At 52.6% G+C, this 27,455-nt stretch overlaps 1 protein-coding gene across 8 annotated transcripts in view; it reads left to right on the forward strand.

Annotated features, from left to right (window-relative positions):
- The first annotated feature begins 5,039 nt into the window (after window positions 1-5,039).
- The window catches only part of SSBP3 (single stranded DNA binding protein 3), a 160,127-nt gene continuing 137,711 nt past the window's right edge, over window positions 5,040-27,455 (forward strand). Inside the window, exons 1-4 of one of the 8 annotated variants that reach the window (XM_073896703.1) lie at window positions 5,040-5,508; window positions 6,491-6,563; window positions 6,788-6,849; window positions 9,524-9,608. In XM_073896703.1, coding sequence (XP_073752804.1) covers window positions 5,453-5,508; window positions 6,491-6,563; window positions 6,788-6,849; window positions 9,524-9,608 — 276 coding nt within the window. In that variant the 5' untranslated portion in view covers window positions 5,040-5,452. Of the gene's footprint in view, window positions 5,509-6,490; window positions 6,564-6,787; window positions 6,850-9,523; window positions 9,609-16,280; window positions 16,479-16,742; window positions 16,863-27,455 lie in introns of those variants that run through there. The other 7 variants (XM_025871699.2, XM_073896698.1, XM_025871700.2 and 4 more) reach the window with 7 other exon arrangements.

Raw genomic sequence — 27,455 nt, forward strand, 5'->3', positions numbered from 1 at the left:
AGAGGTTGATTAGGGAGGGCTCTGGCCATGTTCAGACCAGGGACCTGGAGGAAGTGAGGCATGTCTGGGGGGAGGTGTTCCAGGCAGAGGGAATGGCGTGGATAAAGATGCAGTGGCCGAGTGCACACAGAGACGTGCTGGCCCAAGGCCGGTGGAGGATGCAAGAGGGAGCTGCAAGGGGGACACTGCTGAAGGCTTCATGGTGGGTGGCATGGGAATGAACTCATGGCCAAGACATCCTGGAGAGGAGGTGGGGGAGGCGTGGCAGGAACCCGGGAAGGACCACAGCATCGGCTTCTCCTCCCCATCTACCCTCGGCAGGACCTCACCTTGTATGTTCTTGTACTTTTCAGCGGCCCTGGCTCAGGGCCCAGCGCTTAGTAGGTGCCTTCTAGAAAGAACTAAACCCATTCAAGAAAACGCCCAAAACCGTTTTGCTCTGACCAGGTGTCTCGGCACAGGTGTGTGTCCAGCAGAAGACATTTCAAAACACATTTGATTTTAAACTTCACTTCCTTCTTCCTTAGCACCTCTCTTTTTGTGGGTTCTGCTGTGCTAATAACATCAGGAGTAACCATCTTTTTCAATTTACAGAATGTTTCTCCAATTACTATCTCTGCTGAGCCTCCAAACAGCCTTCAGGGCAGTGACTCTCCACTGTCCAGAGGCAATTGGAAGCGCGGGCTTGGCCAGCACCGGCTGACAGCCCAGCAGGCAAGTGCCCCGCAGTTCCTGCCCGCCGTCCTCCTGCCCGCCCTGCACGCGGACAGTGAGGTCCTCCTTTCCCAGACGGGCTCACAGAGGGGAGGTCACCTGCCCAACATCCACCAGACAGGCCTGGACGCTGGATTTCACACTCCCTTGTAGAGGCTCCTGATCCCATTGGGGCAACATCAGCTAAAACCAGGTTGTCCAACCTGAGCCGGAGACCCTCTACCCCCAGCAGAGGAGCCCAAGGTTTTTACCAGAGGCACCTCCACTCAATTCCAGGACCACTGTGCCAGGACAGGAGGGGGGTGGACTGCAGGTTCAGTGACCATTCAAATGGCCGCCCCCCCATCTCCCTCACCCCAGGGTTAAGCCCACGGGCCTGAAGTCTTTTTCCTTTAGCCGCCACTTTTCCTTTAACCCCACTGCCAAACTGATCCCAAAGCCCAGGATTTCTGCCCTCCAGTTTCTGGCAGCTGAGTGAAGGAGTGGCCGTTCTAGCCCGAGCTTGGAGTTGACCTCTCTTTCTTCTCCTCCCCTACCTCATCTGCCTGTTCCTTCTCATTCTGGTCACTCAGTTATTTGAGTCTCCTTTCACCATAGCTGCTGGGCACTGGAGGTCTTCGGGTGAATGATGACCGTTCTCTGACCAGGAGGAACTCATGCTCCCATTAGGGAGATGCACACATGTCCACATCTACGCAGTGTGGCCAACTGCAATCTGTTGTGGTTTGTGTGTGTGTGTGTGGGGGGGGGGCGTCCCAGGGGCTGCCAGGGGACACCTGGCCCAGTCTGGGAGCTCAGGGAGGCTTCAGGCTTCCTGGTGGAGGTGCTACCTGCCCAGGCTGGATTTTAGAATTAGTAGGAGTCTGTCACAGAAACAAGCTTTTAGACTGAGGATTTCCCAACAGCCTAAGCTCGATGGAGTGAGGATTTTTATTTGGTTTCTTACCCAGTACCTGGAACAATGCTTGGTATAGTAGATGCTCAATAGACATGTACTAAAAGAAAGAAGAAAAAAAGGAAGAGAGGTAGGGATAGAGAAAGGGAGGAGGAAACAGTGAGTCTAGGCTGGATGAGTCTAGGCTGGATACAATGACCTGGTACATTCTGGGGACCAAAAGTACAGTAGTTCCTGGTGGCCTGTGGTTTAAGTGGGTGGGGCTGGGAGAGGGGCCTTATCTCATCCCATTGTCGGTGGTGTCCCTTTCTTATCTCCCCCCTGGGCCCAGAGCTACCTTGAGAATGAGACCATTTTTCCTCTCGTGGTTCCCCAGTTCCCAGTACGTACACTGAATGTTGATGTACACACAGGTATCGAACGCGTGCTGGGTGGTGGAGACACACAGATGACTCAGAGTTAGATCCTCTCCCTGCCAGGTCTGGCGGAGGAGACAGACAGTAAACAACACGGGCTACAACAATAGGCAGAATGAACACGGAGAGCCACTATGGAGGTTCAAGCAAAATGAGACCAAGCAAAGGGTTGGATGAGTTTTGCTCCAGGAGTGAAAAGCAAAGAGGTTTTAGAGGAGAAGATGGCATTGAACAGGATGTTAGCCCTAAGGAATGGTCAAAGTGGGATCTTGGGGAGGGAGGCATTCCAGGTAGAGACACCAGGCCCAAAGATGTGGTCTGGGGAAAGTACAGCTGGGGGATTCAGTGGGGAAAGGTAGGCTGGGGTTTGGAATGCTGTTCTTCGGCGTTGGGACTTGCTTCTGATCTGACTGCGTCTTGGATCACTGGGTGTATATCTGGTTGGGGCTGCTGAGTGGTCCTGCTTCCCAGGAGCCTGTCAACTCCCTTCTCTCCAGCAGGCTGGGGGCTCCCTGCTCTCTCTGTCTGGGTCCTCTCACTGTCTCTTTTAGCTTCACCAAGAACCCACTGACACGGGGCCTCATTCTGTGTCAAGCCCTAGCAAAGGGCAGACCACAAGGACAGAGTGCTGTCTAGCACAGGTTCCCTGAATGCCACTCCTCTTCTCTTACCACATATGCTCCCAAAGAAGGTGCTAGTACTTTTCTTGGTGGGGGGTGGGGAAAGAAAACTATAGAAGGGAAATCGGCATCATAGAACATCAGATTCTCAAGAGATATTAAAGATTTTCTAACCCTCCTTTCCCACTTGACAGAGGAGGAAAACGATGCCCCAACAGATAGGTTTGTGCTGCAGGCAGGGCATGGCCAACTTGGTAGACACTGCCATAGTAGATAGAGCCAGAGAAGGGCAGTGTTTTCCTTGAGCCAGGACCTGACTGATACTCATGATACTCATAATCTTTGGGCCTTGCAGACCCAAGATGAGTCAGGCTTCTTGTGAGTCAGTCTGTTGACAAGCCATCCTTGACCATTCCTAGCCCATCAAAAATAGAAGTCCAGGGGAAGGGGATGAACAGGCCAATTTAATTAGTGTGGGCTCTAAGGTACCTTGTTAGCCCTGTTAAATTAAACCGCCTAGGGGAAAAAAATAACTGTAATTATTTCCTTCTCTCCTCTATGTTGTATTTCAACTCCCTCCCAACCTCCATGCTTCTCTCATTCACAAAACCACCTTTAAACTAGGGGCTAGTGTACAGACAACCATAGACTAGGGTTCAGTATTTCCCTTTTTCTGTCTCCTTCCCCTGCGATCTCTAGGTCCCAGCAGAGAACACAGTGCGTCCAGAGGCATCCATAGGGTCTGGCTGTATTCTAATTTAGGGAGGCTTGTTACACTGAGTAGAACATTATTCCAAAAATGCACCATCTCCTTCCTGAACCAATGCAGATCTGTTTGCTGCGGGGTATTTCTTTTAAAAGCCCCTTTTCTCTTTACAACAGATCAAAATAAGCAAACTTTAATGGTAGGGAATTCTTTATTTTGTTGAAATTTAGTTCTGAGTTTTCCTACTTGAAACGTGTTTTCCCCAGGACACTGACCTATCCTTTAATTGTTTGGTGCTGTTTGGTGCGAGGCATGTTAGGGGGAGGGGCGTTACTTGTTTATTGGAACAGCGCAGTTAAAAAAAAAAAAAATCAACCTAGGCTAACAGTTTCAAGGCTCCCCTAAAGATGTATCCAAACAGGCAGCCAATCAGCGCTTACACAGCTTTTTCTGCTTGACTCTTTTAAAGAGACAGTGCCGACAGTGTTTTATCACATTTAAAGAGAACCGCGCTCTAAAAGCAGTCTGAAAATGGGGGAGTCTTCCCCTATTTCGCTGCTTTCTGGTCTAATAAGGGAGTCATAGTGTGTACTTGGGGTTCTCAGCGTGGGCAGAAAGGAGTCAGCAGCAAATAGCTGGGTCACTCTGCCAGCCCCCCCCATTTCCCATTGTACACCTGGGTCACTGACAATGGAAGCTTCCCCTCCCCCCAAGCCTGACTCTCACCCCGCTCCACTCCCCAATTTAGCTCCATTTATTTGAAGTTTGCTGATTTCTGTGGCGCGCATTCCACGTTGCGGGGCACCCAGGTGACGCCCCCGCACCCCGGAACAGCACAGTCTCCTGTGGAGAAGCCAAGGGGCTAACTTGTCAGGGCTGGCCGACCTTAGAAATTTGGGAGCAATCACTCTCCCTTCTCTTAACACAAGCCCCCCGTCCCCTCCCCCAGGTTCCCCAAAGCACGCCAAGGACCTTTTTCGCGCGGCTCCACTTTGGGGCTTTCCAAAGTATTTTAATGATGTAGTAAAGGAGCAGCCGCGCGCCTCGGCGCCGGCTCGAGCCGCCCAGCTCGCAGCGTGGAGCCCCGGGCCCGGCGCTCGGAAGGCGGACTGGGCAAGAGGGAGGGCCGGGGGCGGGGCGGCTGGGGAGCGCACTGGAGTCTGGGGAGGGGGTCGGGGTCGGAGCCCAGGGGGGAGGACAGACGAGGGGGAGGGGGAGATAAGGGCTGGGCCGTAGCAGGCCGGGCGGTGGAAAGGCGGGGGGTAAGGAGGTGAGGGGCAGATAAGCGAGAGGGACGTGGCGGGAGGGAGCGGGCTGCGCTCCGCTTAGGGGTCCGCGCCCCCTCCCCTCAGACGCTGCCGCAGCGCCCCACGCCCCCCAGTGGTCCCCGCCGCGGAGAGCGCCCGGCAAATCCCCTCGTCGCCGGGGCCGGGAGACCAGAGCTCCCCCAGCCCGATTCGAGTCCCCTCCCCACATCTACAGAAAAGAGAGGCGCGCGCCCCCGAGCACCCCCGGCTCGGCCGCAGGAGCAGGGGCAGCGGCTCGGTGGAGGCGGCCGCCGCGGGGACTGCCGCGGCCGGGCGCTGACAGGGCGTCCCTCCCGGCCGCCGGGCCCGCCCCCGCGCGCCGATTGGCCGAAGCGGCCATCAATCGCGGGACGTTGACGCCCGCCTCGCTTCCTCGCCCGGGTAGCCACGTTCGGTTGAGCTCCAAGTAGACCAGCGGCAGCGGCGGCGGCAGCGGTGCCGGAGGCGCAGAGGGCGGCGCAGGCGGAGCCGGGCGGGCGGGCGCGCGAGCGAGCCAGCGGGCGGCCGGGCCGGCGGGCGAGCGGCGGCGGCAGCGGCACCCCAGGCCGAGCCGGCGCGGGAGGAGTTCCAGGGCGATGGGGCCGCGGCCGGGGCTGACGCTTTGACAGCTGGAAAGAGCGCGGAGCCAGCGCCTGGGGGGGGAGGGAGGGGAGCGCGGCGAGGAGAGCGCGAGCGGGCGAGCGAGCGAGGCCGGGGAGGGGGCCGGGAGCGAGGGGGCAGCTCGGGAGCAGCCGGAGCGGTAGCGGCGGCGGCGGCGGCGGCGGCGAGGCTCGGCGCCCTCTTCTCTGCAAACCATGTTTGCCAAAGGCAAAGGCTCGGCGGTGCCCTCGGACGGGCAGGCTCGGGAAAAGTAAGCCCTATTTTCCAAGTGGCGGCCGCGCCGTCGCCGGGCTGCGGGAGGCCGGTGGGAGGCAGGTGGGCGGGCGGGGGCTGCTGCGCTCCGGGCCCGGCGCCGCCTGCCTGGCCCCTTCCCCGAGGCCGCGGCGGGCGGCGTGGGAGAGCCCATTGTTGGGAGGCGGCGGAGGCCGGGGCGTCGGGGGGCGCCGCCGGGGGAGGGGGCACCTGGTGGCCGCGGGGCGTGCCGGGCGCGGGGGCCCGCGGAGAGGGGTGGGCGAGGTCCGGAGCGAGAGCTTGGGCGCCCGCCGCGGGGGCTGCACTTTGCCCCGCGGGCGCGGGCAGGGGGCGCGTGGTTCCCGCAGCCCCGAAGGCTCCTTTTGTCCGCCCGCGGCGTGAGGAGTGCGTGCCGGGGGCTTTGTTCGGCCGGGAGCGCTCTCCCTTGCCTGCCCTCGGCCTCGCCGCCCGCCCCGCGCCCTCCGGGGCGCCGCGCTGGGCAGGGACGGCGGCGCCGGTTTGGCCCTGGGCTTGGGGGACAGTTGCTTGGGTTGGGGGGGAGCTAGTGAGGGTGGCGCTTTGCTGCCCTCTCCAGAGCGCGCTGAGCACCCCGGAGTCCAGGACTGAGTCTCCCCGGATCCTCAGAGCTGGAGAGAGGGTGGCAACGAGTGGGTCGGGAAAAGGTGGGAGGCTCTGGGGTCGGGAGGCTTGCGAGTTTGAGAGACCTAGGTGGGTTTGGCCCCGATGCCAGTTGGAAGTTCAAGTTTGGGGGCTGCTCTCTAGCCCTCGCGGCTCGAGGCAACGCGTCCCCTGGTACCCAACCCCCTGAATGCTTCCACCCGCGGCCCCGAGGCAGGGCCAAGCTAACTGCTCACCTCTGCTTGGGGCCACAATGGGACAGCGCAGACAGGGTTGGAAGCCGGCTGGCAAGGTCCAGAAGCGAGCGCCCCGTGTGATCTAACGCCTTCCCTCTCTTTCTGTGCCTCCTGCCCACTTTCCAGGTTAGCTTTATACGTCTACGAATATTTACTGCACGTAGGAGCACAGAAATCTGCACAGACCTTCTTGTCGGAGGTGAGTGGAATTCCCCTCCATCATCCAATTTCTTGACACCCCTTCTTCCCCACTATTCTTAGAGCCTTTGTTTTCAGGAGCAACCACTGTGGCCACCATTTTGAATTTTTATCACCTTTTGGCATTTATTGTTAGTTGGTCTTCTCAGCCTTTTGGCTCTGGGAAGCCCCCAGCCCACCTTTCCTCTCTGCTCCTCTAAGCTGTCTCTGCTCTCTGCTTTCCAGATTCGATGGGAAAAAAACATCACGTTGGGAGAACCGCCTGGGTTTTTGCACTCGTGGTGGTGGTAAGTTTGTGTGATAGTTTTGTGTGTGTGTTTGTTTTGTTCTGAGATCTGGGCCTGGGTGAACAAAGACGGGAGGCCTGGAGCGGACCCCCATGCCTTAGCTCTTGGGCTTGGCATGGAACAGGGCACCTCTGGGCACTCAGACCCGGGCTGGGGAAGGAGGGAAAGGACAAGAGAGGTTGCTGCTTGAAGTTTTCGCCTTCTCTTTTCCCTCCTATTGAGAACCTACTAAATTGTGCCTAGTGTTTGTACAGAAACTCCTTTACTTTTCTCTCTCTCTCTGGAGCACCAGGCGGGGGGGGGGGGGGGGGGGGGGGCCTTGAAAAAACCTTGAAGGGTTTTTGTCAGTTCTGCATGCTGCTTTAATTAGAGGGAGTGGGGGTGGGGGAGGGTGGAGAGGGTACCAGGTCTGTTTTACAACTGGCCTGTCCCTTTTTCTTCTGTGAGCTCAAAACCTTGAGAGAGCAACTCTACTGGGGCAGGCACCCTGAGAAAAAGCAAGAAGGGGCGCCACTTCCTTTAAAGATACTGATTCAGACGGACTGGACCTTCCTCTCCTCTGTGGGTCCTCCCCCCAACCCCCAGCATCCCTAAAACCACAAAGTTTCATTTTACCAAGAACCTTAACTGGTTGGCGTTGACCTCACAGAGTGCTTGTAGTTGTAGGTAGTGACTCTCCCTTGCTTGTGACCCTTTCCCTCCTTTATTTGGGTCCTGCTGGGGTGGGAGATCTGTAGGTCTGGTCTCCTTGTAGGTTTGCGTAAGAACGGAGGCTTAGGGTCAGCAGGAGTGAGTCACTGTGAGTGTAAGACCTGGATGTTTTGCGGGACCGATTGGTCGAGTCTTTGACATCCTTTTGAAAAGGACAAGAAAGCAGAGTGGCTTTTGATATTTTGGTGGAGTTCAGAAGGATCGGAGTGCCCTGTCTTGGGATCTTAGCGCGCGTTTACCTGACCACCAGTTCAGGTTACTGTTCTGAGTCTCTTTGAAATGCAGGGGGATGAAGTGTCTGTTCTAACTTGCACAGAGAAAATGAGTTTTTAATGACTTCTGCCAACCTTGGAACTGCACTGTTGTGGCCTGAGGATTCTACCTGTAGGAGTGGGTGATAGGTTTTCGGGGGTTGTTTTTGGAGAGGAGTATGTGAGCAGGGTTGGTGCGTCTGACCATCACGGATTTTGCAGAAGCTCGGGTTTAGGAGTAAAAGTTATTGAGAAGGGGCCAGGGAGTTTGTAGCATTCGAAGTCTTTAGTGTGCGGAGAAGTTGATCAGATGTGTACAGCTTCAGGGGACAGAAAAGAATGTTTTTGAGCCTCCCTCTGGAGCTACTAGAAGCCTCCAATTTTCTTGTTCTGTCCGGAAGCGTCGTCCCCCCCCCCCCCCCCCCGATCTTGTCCTGCCTTCTCTCAGCCCCAGGAACGTGGAGAGTCTGTTGTGCTGGACCTGAGCAGTGGTGGCTCTGAGTGGCTGTGTCCGTGGTCTTGTTAGTTAGAAGTTGCTTCCGTGCCATTTGACACTGAGCAAATGACAGCTGAGGCTCTCCAGGTGGGAGGAAGCCCCGGCGCTCATTCGGAGTTGGTCAGGCCCTGGAATTCAGACACCTTGAGTGAGATGGCTTGTCTGATGACCCGCTGAGCTAGCTGTTGGTGATGGGGACAGGAGCACTAGACCAAGAATCCCACTTCTGCTCTGGTGCCTGTTTCCGTCAAGTGGGTTCCCAGCCCTGGGCCTTGGGCTCCTGACCCGGAGAGGGTTTCTAAGGCTCCGTGTTAATACCAGTGACTACCCTGTGTTTGTGTAAGGTTTTACTGGCTGGCAGATGACTTGTAGGTCTGTTCTCATGTAATACAAAGTGTTAGGGGGACTACACCAAATCTTGGAGGGGGAGAAAGCAGAGATATCTAAGCCTCCCCCCCCCCTTTGCTAGATAGGTGGACAGTTGCCTTTCTGGGGAACGCTATTTTAACATGAAAGGACAAAATACTTAGTGTGGACAACATCTCCTTTGGCTAATTGACACGCATTCTTTGGGTGGGGGGGATGGTTCTTGCGTAAGAATTCCTTGGGGGAGGGCCTGGATGGGAGTGGGGGTGAGACGGGAGGGGTGGGGGTGTGGGCTCTGGGCTCTGGGCTTAAGAACCTGTAGGTTTCCTTTATTGCTAGTCATCCAGATTGCTCCGCATATGAATCATAGTCCTGACTTTGACAGTTTAACCTTTTTATGAAATGTAGCCATTTTGGTTGGGGGGATGGGGGTAAAAGGAGCACAGATGAAGCAGGCCTGGATTCTTATCTAGATTCCTACCTGTCCTATCTGGGCACCCATAAATGGGTTGTACTAATCTATCCAAACTTCAGTTGCCCCTTGAATAAAGTAGGGCTAGTCATCTACCTTATAGCCCCGCGGTAGTTACAAGCAGGGTCATGGGCGTGAGGCATCCAGCGCACATTAGGTGCCTGATCAATGGGAACTAACCCTCTTACTACAAAGGTCTGGCTTGCCAGAAGAGGTTGGTCCGTTGTGTTTTCAAGACCAAGTTTGCCGAAAAGGTTGGAAACGTGGGATTGGAGCCTTTGGGAGATGCTGTGCTGTTAGTCCCGCACATTGTACACTTGTCGTTGGTACACGAGTAATAATTAGTAACCCGATCTTATTTTATTTTTCGACTTGCAGCGTATTTTGGGACCTTTACTGTGCAGCTCCTGAAAGGCGAGACACTTGTGAACATTCGAGTGAAGCAAAAGCCTTTCATGATTACGTGAGTAACAAATTTTTAATCCTGGCAATAATTACAGGGTTGGATAGCTCTAACTTCTTTAGTACCAGAAGCAAATACACAGCCAATTGGCAGTGGTCTTTGTTTTCTCCTGGCTTTTCTTTTGTTCTGCCCACCTCCCTGCTGCCCTTGCCCTGTTTTAACTTGGGGAACGGTGTTTCATAATGTTGTAATTATGCAGAAGAGTGTAGATACCTATCTGGAGGATTAAATGGTTGTGTTCGGGGCTCAGCCATGAGAGGTTGATGTTCAGAGTGGACAGTTAGCTGGGAAAGGACTGAGCCTCCTCGGTGTTGGTTTAATTAAAAAATTGGCCGCCGCCACCGTCACCAAAGAAGCAAATCTGAAACTTGTGTTTCAGAGCAGAAGGGGTGGTTGAGTGAAGTTTGGTGAAATGGGCTGTTTCCTTACTTTCCAGGGAGCAGGCTTTTCAAATTATGTTTTGGGGTGTGTGTGGGGGGGAGGGCTCACGTTGTGCCCGCTAAGACCATGTATACTTTGAAGTCCTTGGCTGGTCCATAATTTTGTGTTCAAAGTGTTCTTGTGAAGATAGTTAATTTCATCACCTCATAGCTCTTGCTACCCTATCATTCATCCTCTACCTGGATGAGTTTCTTAAGATTTATGAAATGCTTATAAGAGCGATGTCTGCTGCATATCCATCTCCCGTGGCAGTCCCCCTCAAAAAAAAAAAAATAAATTTAGACTCCAAACAGGGGTTGGAGTCAGAATTTATGATCAGATGAAACATGATCTGGGGGATGTGGGAGATGGAAGGGGAAGTGTCTGCCGTTCTTCCCAGCCTCCTTCCAGTCTTCGCTTCCCACTGGCCTTGTAGATGGTGTGTGTGTGTGTGAGAGAGAGAGAGAGAGTGTGAGTGTGCGCACACATGCACATAAGAGGTGGTTTATTTGGTCTTGCACTTTGTCATGAGGTGGGTAGGAATGGTCTCTAAGCTCTCGAGCATGAAAGTTGGTTTCTTGAGTGTCGTCGGGGCCCACCCACTTTGCCAGGCCGCATGTGTCCCCTGCGTGCAGAGGACACACCTGGGACACCAGAAACTGCCCTAGGACCCCGGAACCCATCTGGTTGAATTTCACAAGTGGTCAAATCCCATTACCATGCATATCTTTATGGTGACAGTTTCTCCTGTAATACAAAGAGTTAGAGATTCCGCGGGAGGCTCACTGGTTTTGAGACTATTCAACGGGATGAAGTTTTGTTGTGACTCTAAAGGTAATGCCCTTGGAACAGACTGCTGTGGAAATGGACCAGTTCTTGTGCTCTCTCCAGGACTGAGAGATAGAAGCTGGCGAACGGTACTTATGGCCTGGTAAACTTTTAGTAGTTAAAGGTGAGGTGACTGGTTCTCTTGTGATGTGGTTCTTCTGGGAAAATCCGTGGTGATGATCATAGGGTTTCCTGAGCTGGAGGTTGGGGGAGGAGGCCAGAAGATACATGAGGCATATAAAAATAGTTGGTGAATTTGACCCCTTTCTACCTAGTAAAAATCTTTTTTTTTTTTTTTTTTTTAAATGTACGGAGAGCCCATTCCTGCATGGCCAGTTTTGCAGCGCAGATGGTTTTGTTTTGGAGTTGGAATAGGTGGACTTGCCTATTTCAAGTAAATCTCTTGATAGAGGATGTCTGTGTTATCTCTTGCAAGCTATCAGAGAAGTTAATAATTTTTAACCAAGTTTGGTGCTCTAGCAAATGATGTAAGGTTGTGGCAATTTGTGGTTTGGTCTGCCATCTTGAAACAATATGGGTGGCAGTGAAAGCTTGCATGGGTTTGCTTTCCATGACTTGTTAAGGAATGGTGGCAGAATTATGTGGCGAGTACTGAAATCGGCGTGGACATGTAGAAGATGCTACCAAGCGTTGATGTCACACTGACTGAGGCCCAGGAGTCACAGACTTGGAGGTCAAAACCCTTTATCCTAGATTGGAATCCACTTGGTGTCATTGGCCTGAGAGTAAGTAAGATCGTGCAGGGGGAGGGGTGGAGTGATGAATGGCGGCAGAGAGGGAACATCTGTATGGTGAAGGAGTTACAGGGTGGCATTGGGCTGCAGGGGTGACAGGAGCAACTGATAAATTAAGAGAAATATAAGAAAGTTAAGAAACGGAACCCTCTTTTTTCTTTGTCCTTCTCAGATCTTCATGTGTTCTCTCCATTCCCATGGCTACCCTCTAGTTGGCCCTCATTCCTTCTTGCTAGAATTATTGTTGTCTCTTTCCAGGCCCTCTTTCTCTTGTCTGGAATGCATGCTTCTCTTATCCATTCGAATCCTGTCCATCTTTTAACTTCCTTGTGGACTTTTATGATAGTTTTCAGCGCGCTCTGATCACTCCATCTCGTTATCTATGGAAACCATCTATACAGAGCCTTTGTTGGCGGCTTTCCATGTGCTGGGCCCCTGTGCTGAGTGCTTTGGTTCAGTCTCTCAAATCAAGCTGCCAGTGGCCAGGTGAGAGGAGTTGTTAACTCCATTTTGCAGATGAGGAAGCTCAGGCACAGAGAGGTTAATTCACTGCTAAGGGGTAGAACGAGGATCCAAACACAGGCCATCACCGACTCCGGAATCCCTGCTCCTAACTGCCGAGGCTCAGCCCTGCAGGTCTGTGGCAAGTGTCATTTGTTTGCACCTATTCCGACTAATTTCTCTCTTAGGCTTGTCTTTCCAACCACAGCTTATTAAGTTTTTCCATGCCAGAGACCATTCATTGATCTACAGAGCTATTCAGCTCTGTAGCTCCCACAATACCTTGCACACAGTAGGCATGCGTGCTAATTGAATGAAGGGGTTAAGGAACTATGGGTAAGAAAAAATAGGTAATTTGGGGTCGCTGGGTAGCCTGGCCTAGAACAACCACTGGAATATTGGAAGATGGTTCCTTCGGTGATTTTACTTTTGCTGGGTGATCTCGAGCCAGGTGATTCTAGTGCTGGTTAACTAGTTACCTTACATCTTGTCAATAAGAGTGTGCAGTCACTGGCCTTCCCTTTGCCATTGAGGCGATTCAAAGATTCTCCTAGTTTGTGGAGGAGGTTGCACAGCCCAGGTACCCACCCAGGCCTCGATGGGGGTAGTGAGTATTAGAGGGCATGCCCAGCTGCTGTGGGGCTGGAAGGATCTTTGGAAAGGACCTCAACTGGGAAGATCCTGGTCTCCACTCTCCCAGGGAAAAGATTTTGTGTTCCTGACAAATTGTCTCCCCTTCCTGACAATGGGGTCAGGGGTCAGGTGATATAAAGGCTCCTCTCAGGTCAAGGCCAGGCTATAGGGCCTGGAATAAACCAGGTGACTCAGCGGGGAGGGGGTTTAAATTCTCTTTGAATTCGTGAGTTTTTGTTTGAGTCACAGTCTGTCCTCCCCGCCCCCGGCCCCCCGCAAACACCTGGCACGTTATTTGTAAGCGTGAGCGCCCTGATGTTGACCACGTGTAATGTGGAGTGTTCGGGCATTCAGTACAGGAGTGGATTTTTCTGAGAAATCAGTTTACCCTAAGGCAGAAGAGCCCCGAGGCCCTGGGAGGAGGCTCACACGGGGAACCTGCTGTGAGAGTTTTCCACTCCCACCAGAGCAGGGCTTCTTAGGGTATCGGTAAAAGCCCTTGGGGTGCCATTGGGTTCTCTTAGACCCTGTTGTCTGGGGCCTGGCCTTTTGTGGAGTGGACGCTCCCAGTGCCACCTGTGTCTCTCACTTCGGGCCACCTTCTCTGTTTGTCTCTCCCCCTGGGTCCGTGTGGCTGGTAGAAAGAAGTATCTTTGGTGCCTTCTGGGCTACCAGCATCCCTTTCCCTCCCTGTGGTAGCTAATTGTGTGTTTTCTGCTTGGTGGCAAGAAAAGAGTGGAGTAGGCAAGACCCAGAGGTGTGGCCTCTGAGCTGAAGGTGCTCGAGAGCCTCGGAGGCTCCTTGCACCGCTCATGTCACTGCAGTTCTTATAAAGCCTTTCGGTGAAGGCTTGTGGTTGGGCCTCGTGGTGGCTTTATTGGTCAGGTGTTATTCCTAAGTTTCAGCCCCATTTCACAGATGAGGAAACCGAGGCCTGGAGTTTAGATAGTTTGTCCAGGAGCATGTAGCGGGTGGCCGGGGGGAGGTGGTGGTGACGGCAGAGCTGGGACTAGATGTGCGTCTTTCAGATTCTTTCTCTCAACTTTTGACAGCCCTCATTTGTGAACAGAATTCCTGCTGAATGGAGGGGAGGTGTTTGCGTTTGACCCCAAGTGTGCCCGTATATAGTCACTGAAGAAATGCATTCAGCAGAGAGTTAGTCTGAAGCCCCAGCGAGGTGAACTGCAGAGTCACTGGCAGAGGTGGGACGTGAGTCGGGAAGGGAGTTTGTTATGGTACAGTGCCTCTTTTGGCAGGGAAAATGTGATAAAAGCTCTGGCCTTTCCTTCCAGAAAATACATGTGTCCCCACAAAGGAGACTTTGTACCTGATTTCGGGAGGTGTACAGGCTGCTGCACCTAACCCCAGCCCCTCCGTGATTCCCAGTGAAGAACTTGGGGCGTTATACTAGACATGGAATCCCATGACCTTGGTGAGCGTTGAACCTCAGTTTCTCCGCTGTGAAGACCTGAGGTCCCTTTCTGCTCTGCCACCGTGAGCCCCTGAGGAGGAGGGCCTGGTTCCCTTTCCACTCTGCCGCTGCAGCAGGACTCTCCTGCCCCCCTCACCCCCAGCTGTGAGCCTATGTCTCCAGGCTGCGAGGTTGGGGGGGGGGGTTAGGAAAGTGCCCCAGAGGCCTAGGCGTGGACGCGAGCTGAGGTATTTGTGGCTCTGTGGCAGGGGTCCAGCGTCCTTGGTGGGTTTGAAATAGCAAAGTGATATTTGAGAGGGCTCTCCTTGGATGTGCTGAGCTGGGGTTCCTGCCAGGCGGGGAGTGTCCACGCCTGCCAGAACCCTTTGGGGGCGAGGGCTGGAGAGGGCCGCCGAGTGGGGCAGAATGGGAGGGGAAGGGCCATGACCCGCTCTGAGGAGCTGGGGAGTGCTCTCCCTAGAGATAAGCCAGCCTAGCCATCTGTCCAGAGGTCCTGGCAAGTTCCTAGCAGTTGCCTTTGGCTCTGACCCTTGGCACCCTTGTGTGGCAGATTAAAAAGACAAAACATAACACACGGTTATTCCCCCCACCCTAGCCCCCCCACCCCCCGCCTTGGAGCTTAGACTTTGTGTTGTATCCTTTCTTCGGGCTCCTACCCCGTTTGCTGCAATTCCTCCTACCACAGAGGCTGCCAGACTCTTCCATCGGTAGCTAATTAAACACTAAATGAGTAACTGGAATTGCATTTTGCCAGAACCCAGGCTGTGCAGCCACCTTAATGGGTTTCAAGTGGCGGCAAGACCCCAAATTGCAAATCCTTGCCCTTTATTTCAAGGGGGGAGGTGGGGCTGGGGCAGGGGCGCCGGGTGGCGGGGGTAGAGTGGTGGGGACCCAAACAAAGTTTTTGGCAGTGGTCACTTCATTTGAACTCCAAGACCAGCCGTGTGCACGTCTGTGCATAATGCCATCTTTGTTAGCTAAGCATTTGCAAACTTGGACCAAGAGTTAGCTCTGTGCCCACCACTGCTTCGAGGAGCCAGAGACCCCCAGCTCTCCCTGCAGTGTCCCTTTGGCTGTCTTAATTTTCCAAGGGAAGCGGGTTCTTTAGTGGAGACCTCAGGCCAGACCTGCCTTGCCCCCTCCCCCCGACTTTTCCTGCTTCTGTGTGTGAGTTTGTGTGTGTTTAAGTCTTCAGAGGGAGAAGTGGAAGGGAGGTGTGTGTGCTTGAGGGCCTGTCAGCCAAGATAACAGAAATGTTACAGTAGCTGTAGCCTTTATAATAGTGTCTAGGGTTTAGAGTATTTAGAAAAATTAATCTTTTTTAGCTTGGTAATAATTCTGACCACGGCACAAGTGCATTAGATGATTCACATAAACTTCTTTAATACATGTTGCTAGGAGCTTACAGCAAATAGACAATAACGATTGTTTGTTTTTGATTCGCCAGGGTAATGGGGTTTTCTGGAGCCTTGGTGAATGGGTTTTAGAAACATTTCTCTCCCGTGTTTTGCTTTTCTTTTCTCGGATCTTGAATTCTCTGGATTTTGAAGGGTTTGGGCTCTGGCTGGTGGCTGGGCCGCACGCCTCAGTTCCAGCCCTCACTGTCGTTTCCTGGTGGGGTGGATTTTCAGATCCTTCATTCCCCCCTCCCCACCCCGTGGGGTGGTGGGGGGAGTGGTGATTCCTTTGCATGGTTGTTGTGAGAGTTGAGTAGTATCACCTACCTATAAAATGGTTGTCTCTCTGTGCCTTGTGCTTGGTGAGTTTGTTTCCTTTCTCTTTGCAGCCCTAAAGTTTCCCCCCAAAACTTTTAATGTGATGGGGACAACAGCATCTTTTTCTGGGAGAGCAAGCTGACCTGAGGGAACTGGACATTGGAATTTCCCAGTGATGCCCTCCAGTGCCTGGGCTCCCCTGATGTGCCATGGAGTCTCCCCCTCCATACCAGCTGTCTTGTCTCATCCCCACACCCCTGCCAGGGGCAGAGCGAGCAGTCCTGCCACAAGCTGGCACTGATAAATGCTCCCCTGAGACATCTGCACCCCTTATCTGTGTGGGACAGAGGAGTCCCGTCCCCATCCCGCACAGAGAAATGGTAAGACCCAGAGGGGCTTGCAGCTTGGCATCAGCAGAAATCTGGATTCACATTATGGCCCCACACCCCTTGTTCCTGGGGGAGCCTCCACTTCTCAAGATCCTCAAGATTCTCTCCACTGTGAACTAGGCAGAGGGGTCGTCCTTGCTCATCCTGCTGTTGTGGGGGCAGGGGTGAGAGGAAGAAAAAGAAGCCTGTCCGGGGAGGTTAGTTGTGCGGTGATGTGCTGTGTAGATGTTCTCAGGGATGGGCACGGTTGAAAGCCGCTAAGTGGGGTCATCCTTTCCTGTATGTAGCCTGCCCTTGCCTGCCTCCCGTTTCACTTGGCTTTTTGATGGGGCTTAGGAGTCCCGACAAGGAGCCTTAGGAAGCGAGCCTGGGAAGGGATGTGTCACCGTTGCAGGTCTGCGGGAAGCTGGTGCTGGTGTGTTGGCTGCTTTCGCTTCAGGCCTCTGAGGGCTGAGCCTGAGGGAGGCACCGGGCAGTCGGCTCCCAGACCAGGAGCGGGAGACACCGCGCAGTTTTGTGGTGTTGATCCGGTTCACTGACCGAGTGCCTGCTCTGAAGAGACAGATGCAGCCCAGGATGTGGTAAGTGCTTAGGAAGCCTCGTGCGGAGTGATGTCCATCTTCCGAGAGACCAGGATGCAGTCGGGACAGGTGGTGGGAGAAGGCAAACCGTCCCGCCCTCTGTGGCGGCCAAGAGATGTGTTTAACGTGTATGTACATAGCAGGGTTGGAGGTGATGGAACTGGAGGTCACCTAGTCATCTAAGAAATAGGTAAACTGAGCTCCAGAGAGGAAAGATGCCTCACCTGAGGTCGCCAGTAGGACTCAAACCTGCAAACCCAGTCGGGATCCAGGATGCTTTCCCCTGCCTTAGCGCCGCCTTGCTGTACTTCAAGCTGGGCAAACTCAGGGGTGTTGATTAGCCTCTCTGTTTCTCCGTGTCCTCAGGTAGAAAATGGGGTTGGTAAAGTATACCCTCCTCATAAGGTTGTCGTGAGGATGGAATAAATGAGCTTATGCGCCTGCACGCATCCCCCCTCTGTAATAGGGCCTGGCGCAGCAGAAGTACCACGAAACGTGTGCTGTTCCTTTTGTGACCTCACCTGGGGCCCTGTATGGATCCTGGCTTTCTCATGGCCAAAAGGGAGGTGGCAGCAGAACGGTCTTGGTGTGGGAGGTGTGTCCCTGTGGACATGAACGGTCACCGGCTGCCTCACCCGTTGATTAGCGCTCTTGATCCCTGGATTTGAATCTGCCGTCTTCAGGTACCCTTGAGCAGCTGGAGGGCGAGGGTCTCACACACACAGCCTCCAGACCAGCCGCAGTGCTTGTGAGGATGAAATGAGACACACTTAGGGGCACTCCTGGCTGGCACCTGGACTGGGTTCGTTCAAGTGTCCGTTTTCTCTTCTGCTGGCCACATCTCTTGACCTAGGAATCTGGAACTTTCCCCTTCCCCCTCTGACTCTTTCTGTGGTCCCTACTTGGTACCACACTACCTGAGATGGGGTTTTTGCTCCCCTGCCCTGTGGCCCTTCTGTAGAGCAGATGCCAGCCTGGAATGTGGCAGTCTCCACCAGGCCTGCCAGGACCACCCCCATGGGAACACCCCTCCTTTCTTTTATCCCCAGGAATTGTGTGTCTGTATTCACTTGCTACTTGCTGCCCAGAAGGAGAACGATTTGGGTCAAGGTTGTATCTCTTCCCTTCCTAATTTGTAGATTAAAAGCTCTCGAAGGGCAGGAGCTCTTATCTGTACCCCTTTTGTGCCACCCCCACTCCTGGGGCCTATTGCAGAATCTTGAATAAATCCCCAGATTGGTGAGCTAGACTCTGTGCCTTGAGAGGCGGGAAAGGTCTGATCCCTGCTCAGGGATCAAGTGTGTTAAATACACATTTTAATGGAGATGGACAAGTGGCACATGGTAACGCATTGTTTTGCAAACTGAGTTGTGACCCATTAGTGCCTTGGGAAATCAACTTAGTGGGTCACGACTGGCAATTACAAAAAACGAAACAACTGTTATCATACGGAGTAAGCCTAAGTATTGTTTGGGGAAACTTCTGTTTTCTGTGATTGCTGTGTGAATAAACGTGTGTCCTGAGTTTGTGAAGTAAAATTTGCCTTCTCGTGGGTCTCAGTGTAAACTTTGAAAGCCTCTAGCCCAGAGAGGGCTGAGATTGAATCTTGGGGCCCACAGGTGGGGTGACTTAAGACAAGTGACAAGCGATTGCTGATCCCTGTTTCGTGACCTGTAAAAAGGAGGGAATGATTCCCACCTCCGAGGGTTCTTGAGAGAGCTGTGTCCCCACCATGCCTCTCGCTTCCAGAGTGGTGCCTGGTGGTTTCCTTGGTGGCTGCCTTTGGCCTTAGCTGCCGTATTCTCTGTGCAGAGAACATGTAGAAGGTGCTCGGCAGATGCTTGCCGAATGCTGACTAAGTAGTAGCCCCCACTTAAAGTCGGCAGCTCATCCCTGCTGGCTGGCCACAGGACTCCTCCCGCCTGTCCTCCTGTGTGTCTGCAGGCGGGGCGGGGTCCCCGGCCCCCTGCGGAGGGTGTTGTCTGAACATCTGCATGGCTCAGGCTCTGGCTAGGGCAAGAATCTCAAGAATAGGTCTCAGGGCATCCTGTCTGACCCAGGTTGGCCCAGCCTCCCAAATTCTCCGTCCCCTCCCGGTGACGGCTGTTTGCACAGCTCCCGAGGCAGGCTTTGTGTCTCCCGCTCTTTGTGTGTTTGGGTGAAGCGCCTGACATTTCACTTCTGTCTCACAGTCCTCTGACCTTAAGAAGCACGGCTGCTCCCTGGGGCCCCTGTCTGAGGTTTTTCTCTGATCCTTCCCTCCCGGTCACAAAAGACCGTTTGAGAGAAGCAGGCTGTGGGATGGCATACCTCCCCCCTGCGCCCGGGATGCTAGCTGCAGCTTTGTGAGCTCATGGGGTAGACAGAGCGGGGCTTCGCAGACTGGAGCGGGAGCATGGTGGGCGCGCAGTTAGTGCCAGGCGTCCGCCGCGGGCTGGCTCTGTGCCGGTCAGTGCTGGGAACCAGAGCAGCGTCACGGACGGTACACGGGATTTGGACTTGGAGGACCAGAGGTCCAAGTTCTGATTCTTCCGGATGGCCCTGGGTGAGTCATCTGGCCTCTCTGAGACTTCGTTGGCTCATCTGTGATATGAAACGGTGTGAAGTAAGGGCCTGGATTTTTTTTTTTTTTCTGCCTCTCGAGCATTTTAGAAGTCGGGTGAGAGCCTGTGAAAATGGTTTGTAAATTGTGGTCCCCTGTTGAGAAGGCTTTTTGGAATGTGAACAGACTGTCAAATCGTAGAACGTGTGTTAAGAAGCACCCTCTCACCTTACAGATGGGGAAACTGAGGCCTGGAGTGGGACGGTAACAGCAAGTGCGTGGCCAGGTGGACACCTGATTCTCGTGGCCGTCCCTGAGTTTGGAAAACCTTTGCTTCAGAGGCAGGTGCCTGTGCCTGTGCCATCTGCTAGGAATTTTGCAACTTTCTTTGCGCAATGCCGTGGGCGTCCCGTGGCTTTGGCCATCCGTGGCCTGTGCTGAGGGGGGCAGACGGCCCAGTGGGCAGGCCTGGTGTTGGGCGTGTGCACGCTGCTGTTCTTTTCTCACCGTCCTTTAGAAGGCTTCCAGTAGCAAATGTTACCCTCTCTCTGGAGGCCCTTCCTCTTGGCAGCGCCAGCCGCCCGCCGCCCACCAGCTCCCACTCCGCGGGCCCACTTGTGTTACACGAGGCTGCCCTGGCCCGCAGCTCTGGTGGCAGGTTTCACTGCGGATCTCCAGGCTGGTGAGCTGCTGCAGACAGGGGTTTTACAGCATGACAGGGAATTTCAGCCACCACGTTATCTGCGAATTGGCCAATTGATGGTTTCAGCAGAGCATTTCAGCATCGGGGAAGCCAATACAATTTGAGTTAGTTGTGATGGCTGCCACTTTAAATACTGCAGTGAATTTCTGTCAGCGAGCTAATGCGTGGAATAGGGAATTGCAGAAAACTTGATCACCAGAGTGCATCAGTCGATTCTGACCCCAAGCTATAGAAAATGAACTTAAATCTAGTTGACTGTCACCACGCACTTTCTTTGGCATTATTTTGCTAGCAGCATCTTTGTCAAAGGGAACTTGAAGAGAAGAGACGGGGTAAAAATCATGGTGTTGGACTCTGGCCGCCACTGTTGGAGGGGGTGATGATCTTCCACGGAAGGTTGAGCCATTGGGTGTTGGGGTGGTAGTTTCTTGCTGAGGGATAAGTAAACTATGGCGTTGTGGCTTAATAATAACCAATCCCTTGTTTGACGAAGGAAACTAGTGTTTATTGAGCAGTTGCTATGTGCCTAGACCTTGAAGAAAGTGTTCTTATTCAGTTCTTGTCCTTTTGGGGCAGTGTAGGGGACAGGATCTTCGTCCCGTTTCATGAAGGAAGAACTGTCGGGAACAGTGACCAAGTTTGAGTGCTAACCGTATGCCAGGCCCCGTTCTGAGTCCTTTCGGCTTTCTCTCTTGACATCCTCCGAACAGCCCAGTGGGTTAAGTTCTGTCCGCATTCCCATTTTGTAGAAAAGGAAACAGAGGCACTAGAGGGATTCAGTCCTGTTGGAGGTGGGCTTTAAAAAGAAAGTACTTTTCACTACCACACCACACTGCTTCCCCAGGAATTAGTACCAGATTTGACGTCTCTAATTAACCGGTGACCCACTGCCCAGACCAGGGTAGTTTGGTACTGGCTCTGGGAGGAGCAGGTGGGAGCGCATCCCGAGCGAGATGCACAAGCTGAAGCCCTGAGTGTGGGTTGGATGGTTCCTTCCCAGGCTGGTTTTCGGTGAGCTCGCCTGCGAAGAAGACCTTGCTTTGGACGTGCATACCCTCACGGAAAGTTTTCCCCATCTCTTCACTGACGAGGCCCCCTTTTATTAATTCTCTGTCACCTCCTGTGGACTCCATGCCTGAACATATTCCATTTGCAAATAGATTGCATGCATTGAGTCACCGTTTTAACTAAGAAATAGGAAAAACAAGAACTATGGAGTTGCTGATTAGAGCTGTTTATCAGCTCACGGGAGCTAGTGTGAGCACGCCAGGTTGGTAGAATTCTAGTCAACAGAACACATTGGGAGTTTTGGTTCCATTTCAGATGAGGTAGACTTGATTTTTGTTGAGCCTAAAAAAAAAAAAAACCACGAGCCATACTTCAGTCTCCAGGAGGGTTTTTAGGAGACCTGGTTAGCGTCCTCGGGCTGGGGACCTGTGGCTTCCATCCTTCCTCCGCCCTCCTAGCGGTGTGGGAGGCTCCTTGTAGGCTTGTTTTGGAATGGCCAGGTGTGGGCTTTGTGGAGAGAAGGCCCTCAGTTGTTCCCCGCACCCCCCCGGGGGTCAGCAGGGGCAGAATGCAGAGTTCATCCTGGGTCATCCCTTGAAGCCTAGAAGCACAGGCTGCTCAGAGCTTTCCTGTGGGGAGAACCCACCTTGGGGGGATGGGTGGCCCAAGGGGCGTAAGACTCTGCATGGAGATGGTGAAAGGCTTCCATCTCCAGAAGACGCTTCCGAGACCCCTGCCCCCTCCCCCGCAAACAAGTACCGCCTTCCCTACTCTTGGGAGCTGGTATCCAATGGAAGAGATGGCTCACTGGGCAGAAATCCTCTTTCACAACCAAACTTCCCCACTTCCTGGCTGTGTAACCTTCGACTGACCATTGTCTTCTGTCTGGGCTTCACTTTCCTGATTTGCAGCATGGGGCCAGTTGAGGGATACAAAAGTGATTTCTGGAACAGTGGTGACTGGCATTTGCCACACACCCTGGGCCGGGCACCGTGCACGGGCATGGCGTTTAATCCCGGTAACTCTCTATAAGGCAAAGGCTATCTTTATTCCCTTCTCTGGACAGGGAAACTGAGGCTTAACTGGTGATGAGGTCATTAAATATGGGAGTCCGGGTCTGAACCCAGGACCTCATTCCTAGCCTTCCGAGCCATACTGTTATTCTAACAAACTTTTGGGTGACTTTCGGAGTTGGGGACCTTGGGGTAAAAATGCACTTTGAAAGAACCAGATCATTTCAGGAGAAACCTGGAAACGTGTGTCTTAAAAAAAAAAAAAAATGTCAGCAACGGTTTGCTTCCCAGTGAGATGAATGCAGATAAACCTATTTTGACTGTTAACTTATTTTGTTGCTTAAAAGCCAGTGACATGTAGCATTGAATTTATTTTTCTTCACAGCGTTTAAGTGTTTGCCACTTCTTGAGTGACGTGTGTGAATTTGGGAATTGCCTGTACTTTGGGAATGGAGGCCGCTGCTCATATTTCAGGCTTTTGCCTTGAGAGGGACTGGGGGCAGGTGTATGCAGGGCTGCAGCTGAGAAGGGGCTTGTGGGCCGTGTGTGTACCTGTGTCTCAGGGTGTTGCCAGAGCCAGAGCCCGCTCTGAAGTTGGGGTCACGGTGGAGCACCGATTGCAGGAGTCTTTGTGACTGGAAGCCTAAATATTTATTCTGTTCTGTCCCTAATGAAAACAAATTGTCAACAGTTGTTCAGTAACTGACTAAATTAAAATCTGTAATTAGTCAATTAGATTAAAGAGTTGGCACAACCTGATTGTATCATGCTGGTTAGGTTATTAAGAGAAAGGGTGTGATTTTTAATTACTGAATGCTAATTTTGACAGTTTCAAATAGAAACAGACGTGTTTTTCCCCCCTTTCCCTAATTCTGAATGGTTTGGAAAGTAAAGATGCTCAATGTATAAATTCAATGTATAAATTATGGTTTTTTCTCTTTCTTTCTTTTTTTTTTTTTTTTTTTTTTTGAAGGAGAATAATCCGTGAAGGCCCTGCCACAGAGTAGGGGGATTTTAGTTAAGAGGCCACATTGGATTTCATTGGACGGGTTAGCTGGAGATCCTTCCTTTCTTGAAGGATGGATGGCCTGGCATTTGGCAGCTTTGTTTTTGCTTTAAATGAGAAGTTGGATCTCAGCTCCAAGTAGTTGTCATTGAGTTAGAGTTCTTTTTAGGGTCCCCCCTCGTCTCTCAACTCATGGGGCTTTTCTGACCAGCACCCCAGAAGCGATGGGCCGCAGGAGACAGAATCCAGTGAGGAAATGCCTGTGTTTGAGAAGTGTGCTGGGACTCAGACACCCCAGCACACGTGAGTAGCCATATCTGACTTTTTAGAAAGTATTTTCTCATGTACTGGGCAGCCCTGTGAGAGCGACAGACAGGATGTAAGTTCTTACTGCTCTGCTTTGTGGCTGAGGAGAGTCGAGGTCCTAGGAAGGAGGTACTCAGGTGTGGGGTTGCGGGAAGGGGAGGACGGGGTTTGGTGGGAGCAGGGCTGTATGCAGGCAGGAGTTCTGTCAGGCAGGTAGGCCAGAGAGGAGAGGGCCTTCTTGCTTGGCCGGAAGATAGGATCAGAAGGTAGGGCCCGCTGATGGATTTAGAAGTATAGAAAGCCAGCAGAGAGTTTAGGATGAATGGAGTAGGCCGACTGTAAAGGGAGCAAGTCCTTCTGTTTTGTTTTTCTGGGGGATGCTATCTCATTGCCTCCCCTGCGAACACTGGAATACGGATGTAAGCAGCCTTGGAACTAGGGGGATGAAATGTGAGCTGTTTCCAGACCCCAACACCGCCTGGCTCCCTTCAGCTGCCTGGGAGCTCACATGTGGTCAGCACTGGAGGCTGTAAGGCGTTCTGCACATAGGTCATGTTATCTGGAGAGCCTCAAGCCATAGAAGAGGTCCAGGGGCCACCGCAGAAGGCCACTGGCCCTTGCTGCTCCTTGCCTGGGTCCCATGGTTAGTGACGGTGGCTTGAGACTCTAACCCCAGTTCCCCAGCCGAGGGGCTCCTGTTTCCTTAAGGCCCACTGGGCATCCTCTCTGTGCCTCCACGAACCACACTGAATGGTGCTGTTGATGTTGAAGCATAGGCTCTACTTTTTGCCATCGGAGTTTTCCATGATCCATTTTGGAAGCACCGGTTAAAATGGCCTTTGGTTTTCAAGATTTAATATTAAAGCAGCTGGTGATCCACAATGAGTCTTTTAAATTTTTTTAATATTTATGTATTTATGTATGTATTTTTTAAAGATTTTATTTGAGAGAGTGAGAAAGTGTGCACAACTGGGGGGGGAGAGGGAGAAGCAGACTCCCTACTGAGCAGGGAGCCCGATGCAGGACTCGATCCCAGGACCCTGGGATCATGGCCTGAACTGAAGGCAGATGCTTAACCAACTGAGCCACCCAGGTGCCCCCAGAATGAGTCTCTCTTTGAAGGAAGCAATTTTGCTGTTTGTATTTTGATACAGGTATGGGGTGCTGGGGAACCAGAGTGCAGAGAACAAGGTGAAGCAGCCTGGGCTCTAATACCCAGTAGAGCTTTTATTTATTGTGTAACCTGTGCCAGTTGCTAAACTGAGCCTCAGTGTCCTCATCTGTAAAATGGGTTGCACTCAACTTGCAGTACTGTTTTGAGGTGAGGATGCCAAGCACCTTAGAAAATGCCCTTTAGTATTTCTGGAATAAAAGAATGAGAGGCTGAAAGGTTGCCAGTGCTCTGGGGAAAGTATCCCTGCTTAGGGAACTGCACCAGGTATGTTCAGACACATGAGTAAATAAGAGGAGCTGAATAAAAAGTACGAAGTATTTACAAGTGGTGGTTTGGTATGTGTTCTGAATTTGGAATTCTTTCAGACTCAGGATCCACAGCCAAGGTTAAAGAGGTGGTGTGTGTGTGTTTGTGTGTGTGTGCGCGCGCGCGTGTGTGTGTAGTGGCAAATAGAAGAAAGGAAGTGACATTACTAGGAGAGAGTTTATTTTAAAAGCTTCCCCACTGATAGATTTGTAGTCCTGAGTAAATAGGGAAGCTTGTAAAACTTGATTCATTTTCTTCCTGAAGTCTGTTTTTGCTGGGGAGTGGGGGTAAGGACAGAGCTTCCAAGAGAACCAAGTGCTTTTCGGTTAGAAGTGTTCGTGTCCCCAGCACACCATGTACAGGGCCAGAGCAGGGTTCTCACCTCCACCCCCCGCTCCCAAACCATCTTTCCCTTCCCAGACTGAGTGCCTGTTGCTGGGCTTCGGTCTGGTCTCATCTAGGGATGAGCGAGGACTTCCTGCACTCAGGATGACTTCCTACTTCCTTCCTGGCTTGTGCTGCCCAGAGCAGATTGGGTTTGCTCTTTTCTTTTGGTTAGGAAACATGTTCTCCATGTTCCTGCCCAGGCCTGTTCTGGAGACATGGACAGGCAGCCTGGGTGACCACTGGCCAGCTAGGAAGCTAGGGTGTGTCCTAAACTGTAGGCCCATGTGAGCTGTTCAGGAATTAGAAGCTACTGCGCCCGGGAAACCACTGCAGATACGGAAAGGTGGTCAGTACGGAGAGGTGAGAAGGTGGTTGACCTTGTATGTTGGGGGAAAAAAAAATTGAGGGAATTTTGGAATGTTGACTGTGCATTTTTATGGTTAGGGTGGAATGTGAACCCTGAGACCTAGATACCAAACATTGCCAGGCTGCAGTTAAGGGAAGGGCCAGGCTCCCTACCTCAGGGCCTTTGCACAGGCTATTCTTCCTTGCTTAAAGCACTTTCCTCCCCATGGGGATCTCTGTTCATTTTTCATGCCTCAATTCAGATGTCCCCAACTTCTAAGAAACCTCTCATAATCATCTTTGAGCCATTCGGGCAGGGCCCATAAACTTGGGGCTTTTGACACCTGATGGATATTCCAGTTCATATTTGTGGACTGAAAGTGATCAGGAAGTACCAGGAGGCTGCCCACCTACCAGGGCCCCCTGTCTGTGCATTTAAATGGCTCACTGAAGCCTTAATGCCCTCAGCACATGTCAAAGTTCAGCTGCCCTGCCCCTGCCATTCCCCTTTCTTTTCTGAAATAGGTCTGATACACTGATGGCACTTCTGACATGAAGTGTCTTCAGAGATGTGTGGAAAAATGCTCAGTGTTCAGTTCACCCAACCTTTTGCCAACTGCTGAGGTCTCTGAGGCTGGAAGCCCTGTGTCTCCTGCCGTTTCTGCATTTTGTATAGAGGATTGGGGAGGGCAGGCACCTGGCCTGGAGTCCTGAACACTGTCCCTCGGCTGGCGCCTCAGTGCGGCGTTAACCTGGGGTCGCGGGAAGTAGCCAGGTTCTGATTCTTGGGCAGGAATATTTCATGATTTGACCCCCTGTCACTCAGCGTTGGTGGCGATTTTATCAGGCCGCACAAGTCTAGGGTTGGCCTTTGCATTATCTGAGAAGACCGTTTGCTTAGCCAGGAAGATAAACAAGATTGGGGAATGGGAGGGTGCTCAGGCCTTGGGCCTGGGGACTTTGTGCTGTGGGGACTCCTAATTGCAGGTAGCTCTTCACCTGTTCTTCAGGGAGGGCTGGCCATACCCCAGCGGAGGGGCTGCTTTGGTTCTAAGCCCGCCATTCAGGATTTTCCCAAGGCTTGAAATCACTTCCTTCAAACACTACTTTTTTTGTTTTGTTTTTACAAAGATTTTATTTATTTGTCAGAGAGAGAGCACAAACGGGGAGCGTCAGGCAGAGGGAGAAGCAGGCTCCCCGCTGAGCCTGGAGCCTGATGCGGGACTCGATCCTAGCACCCTGGGATCATGACCTGAGCCGAAGGCAGACGCTTAACGACTGAGCTACCCGGGCGTCCCCAAACATAACTTTCTGTTAAGACTAGCCTAGTGGTGCCATTTTGGGAGAACATTTGTCCCAAAATCCACCGAGGGGTCAGAGCAGATACTTGTTTTTCTTGGATATTCATCCTGTCAGTTTAGTCTTTTGTTCAGCAGATAGCTGGTGCCTCTGGGGTGTGGCTGCAGACCAGACAGCGGCAAATCATATACCCTCTCAGAACTCAGACTATCCTTCCCCTTTCTCTGGGGTTTCTGTGTTTTAAGATGCTAATTGCATGTCTTTGAATGGCAGATACATTCTGCAGGTTCAGATGGGCTTATCCTCCAGGAGGCACCAGGGAACTGTCCGGGTCTCCCCTGAAAGAAGGTCTCCCGTAAAAGCGGGTCTCCCCTGAAAACGGTCCCTTGTGCCCTGGTCTGACCCATCCCTCTGGCCGCCACGGCCTGCGGCTCTGGCTTTTGGACTGGCGGCTCGGAGTTAACGGACTGCTCTCTTCCTTCTCTGTAAAGTGGTGGTAAATGA

The sequence above is a fragment of the Callorhinus ursinus genome, unplaced genomic scaffold (genome assembly GCF_003265705.2).
Source record: "Callorhinus ursinus isolate GAN/ISIS: 27379988/994484 unplaced genomic scaffold, GSC_fseal_2.0 scaffold9, whole genome shotgun sequence".
Lineage (NCBI taxonomy): Eukaryota > Metazoa > Chordata > Mammalia > Carnivora > Otariidae > Callorhinus > Callorhinus ursinus.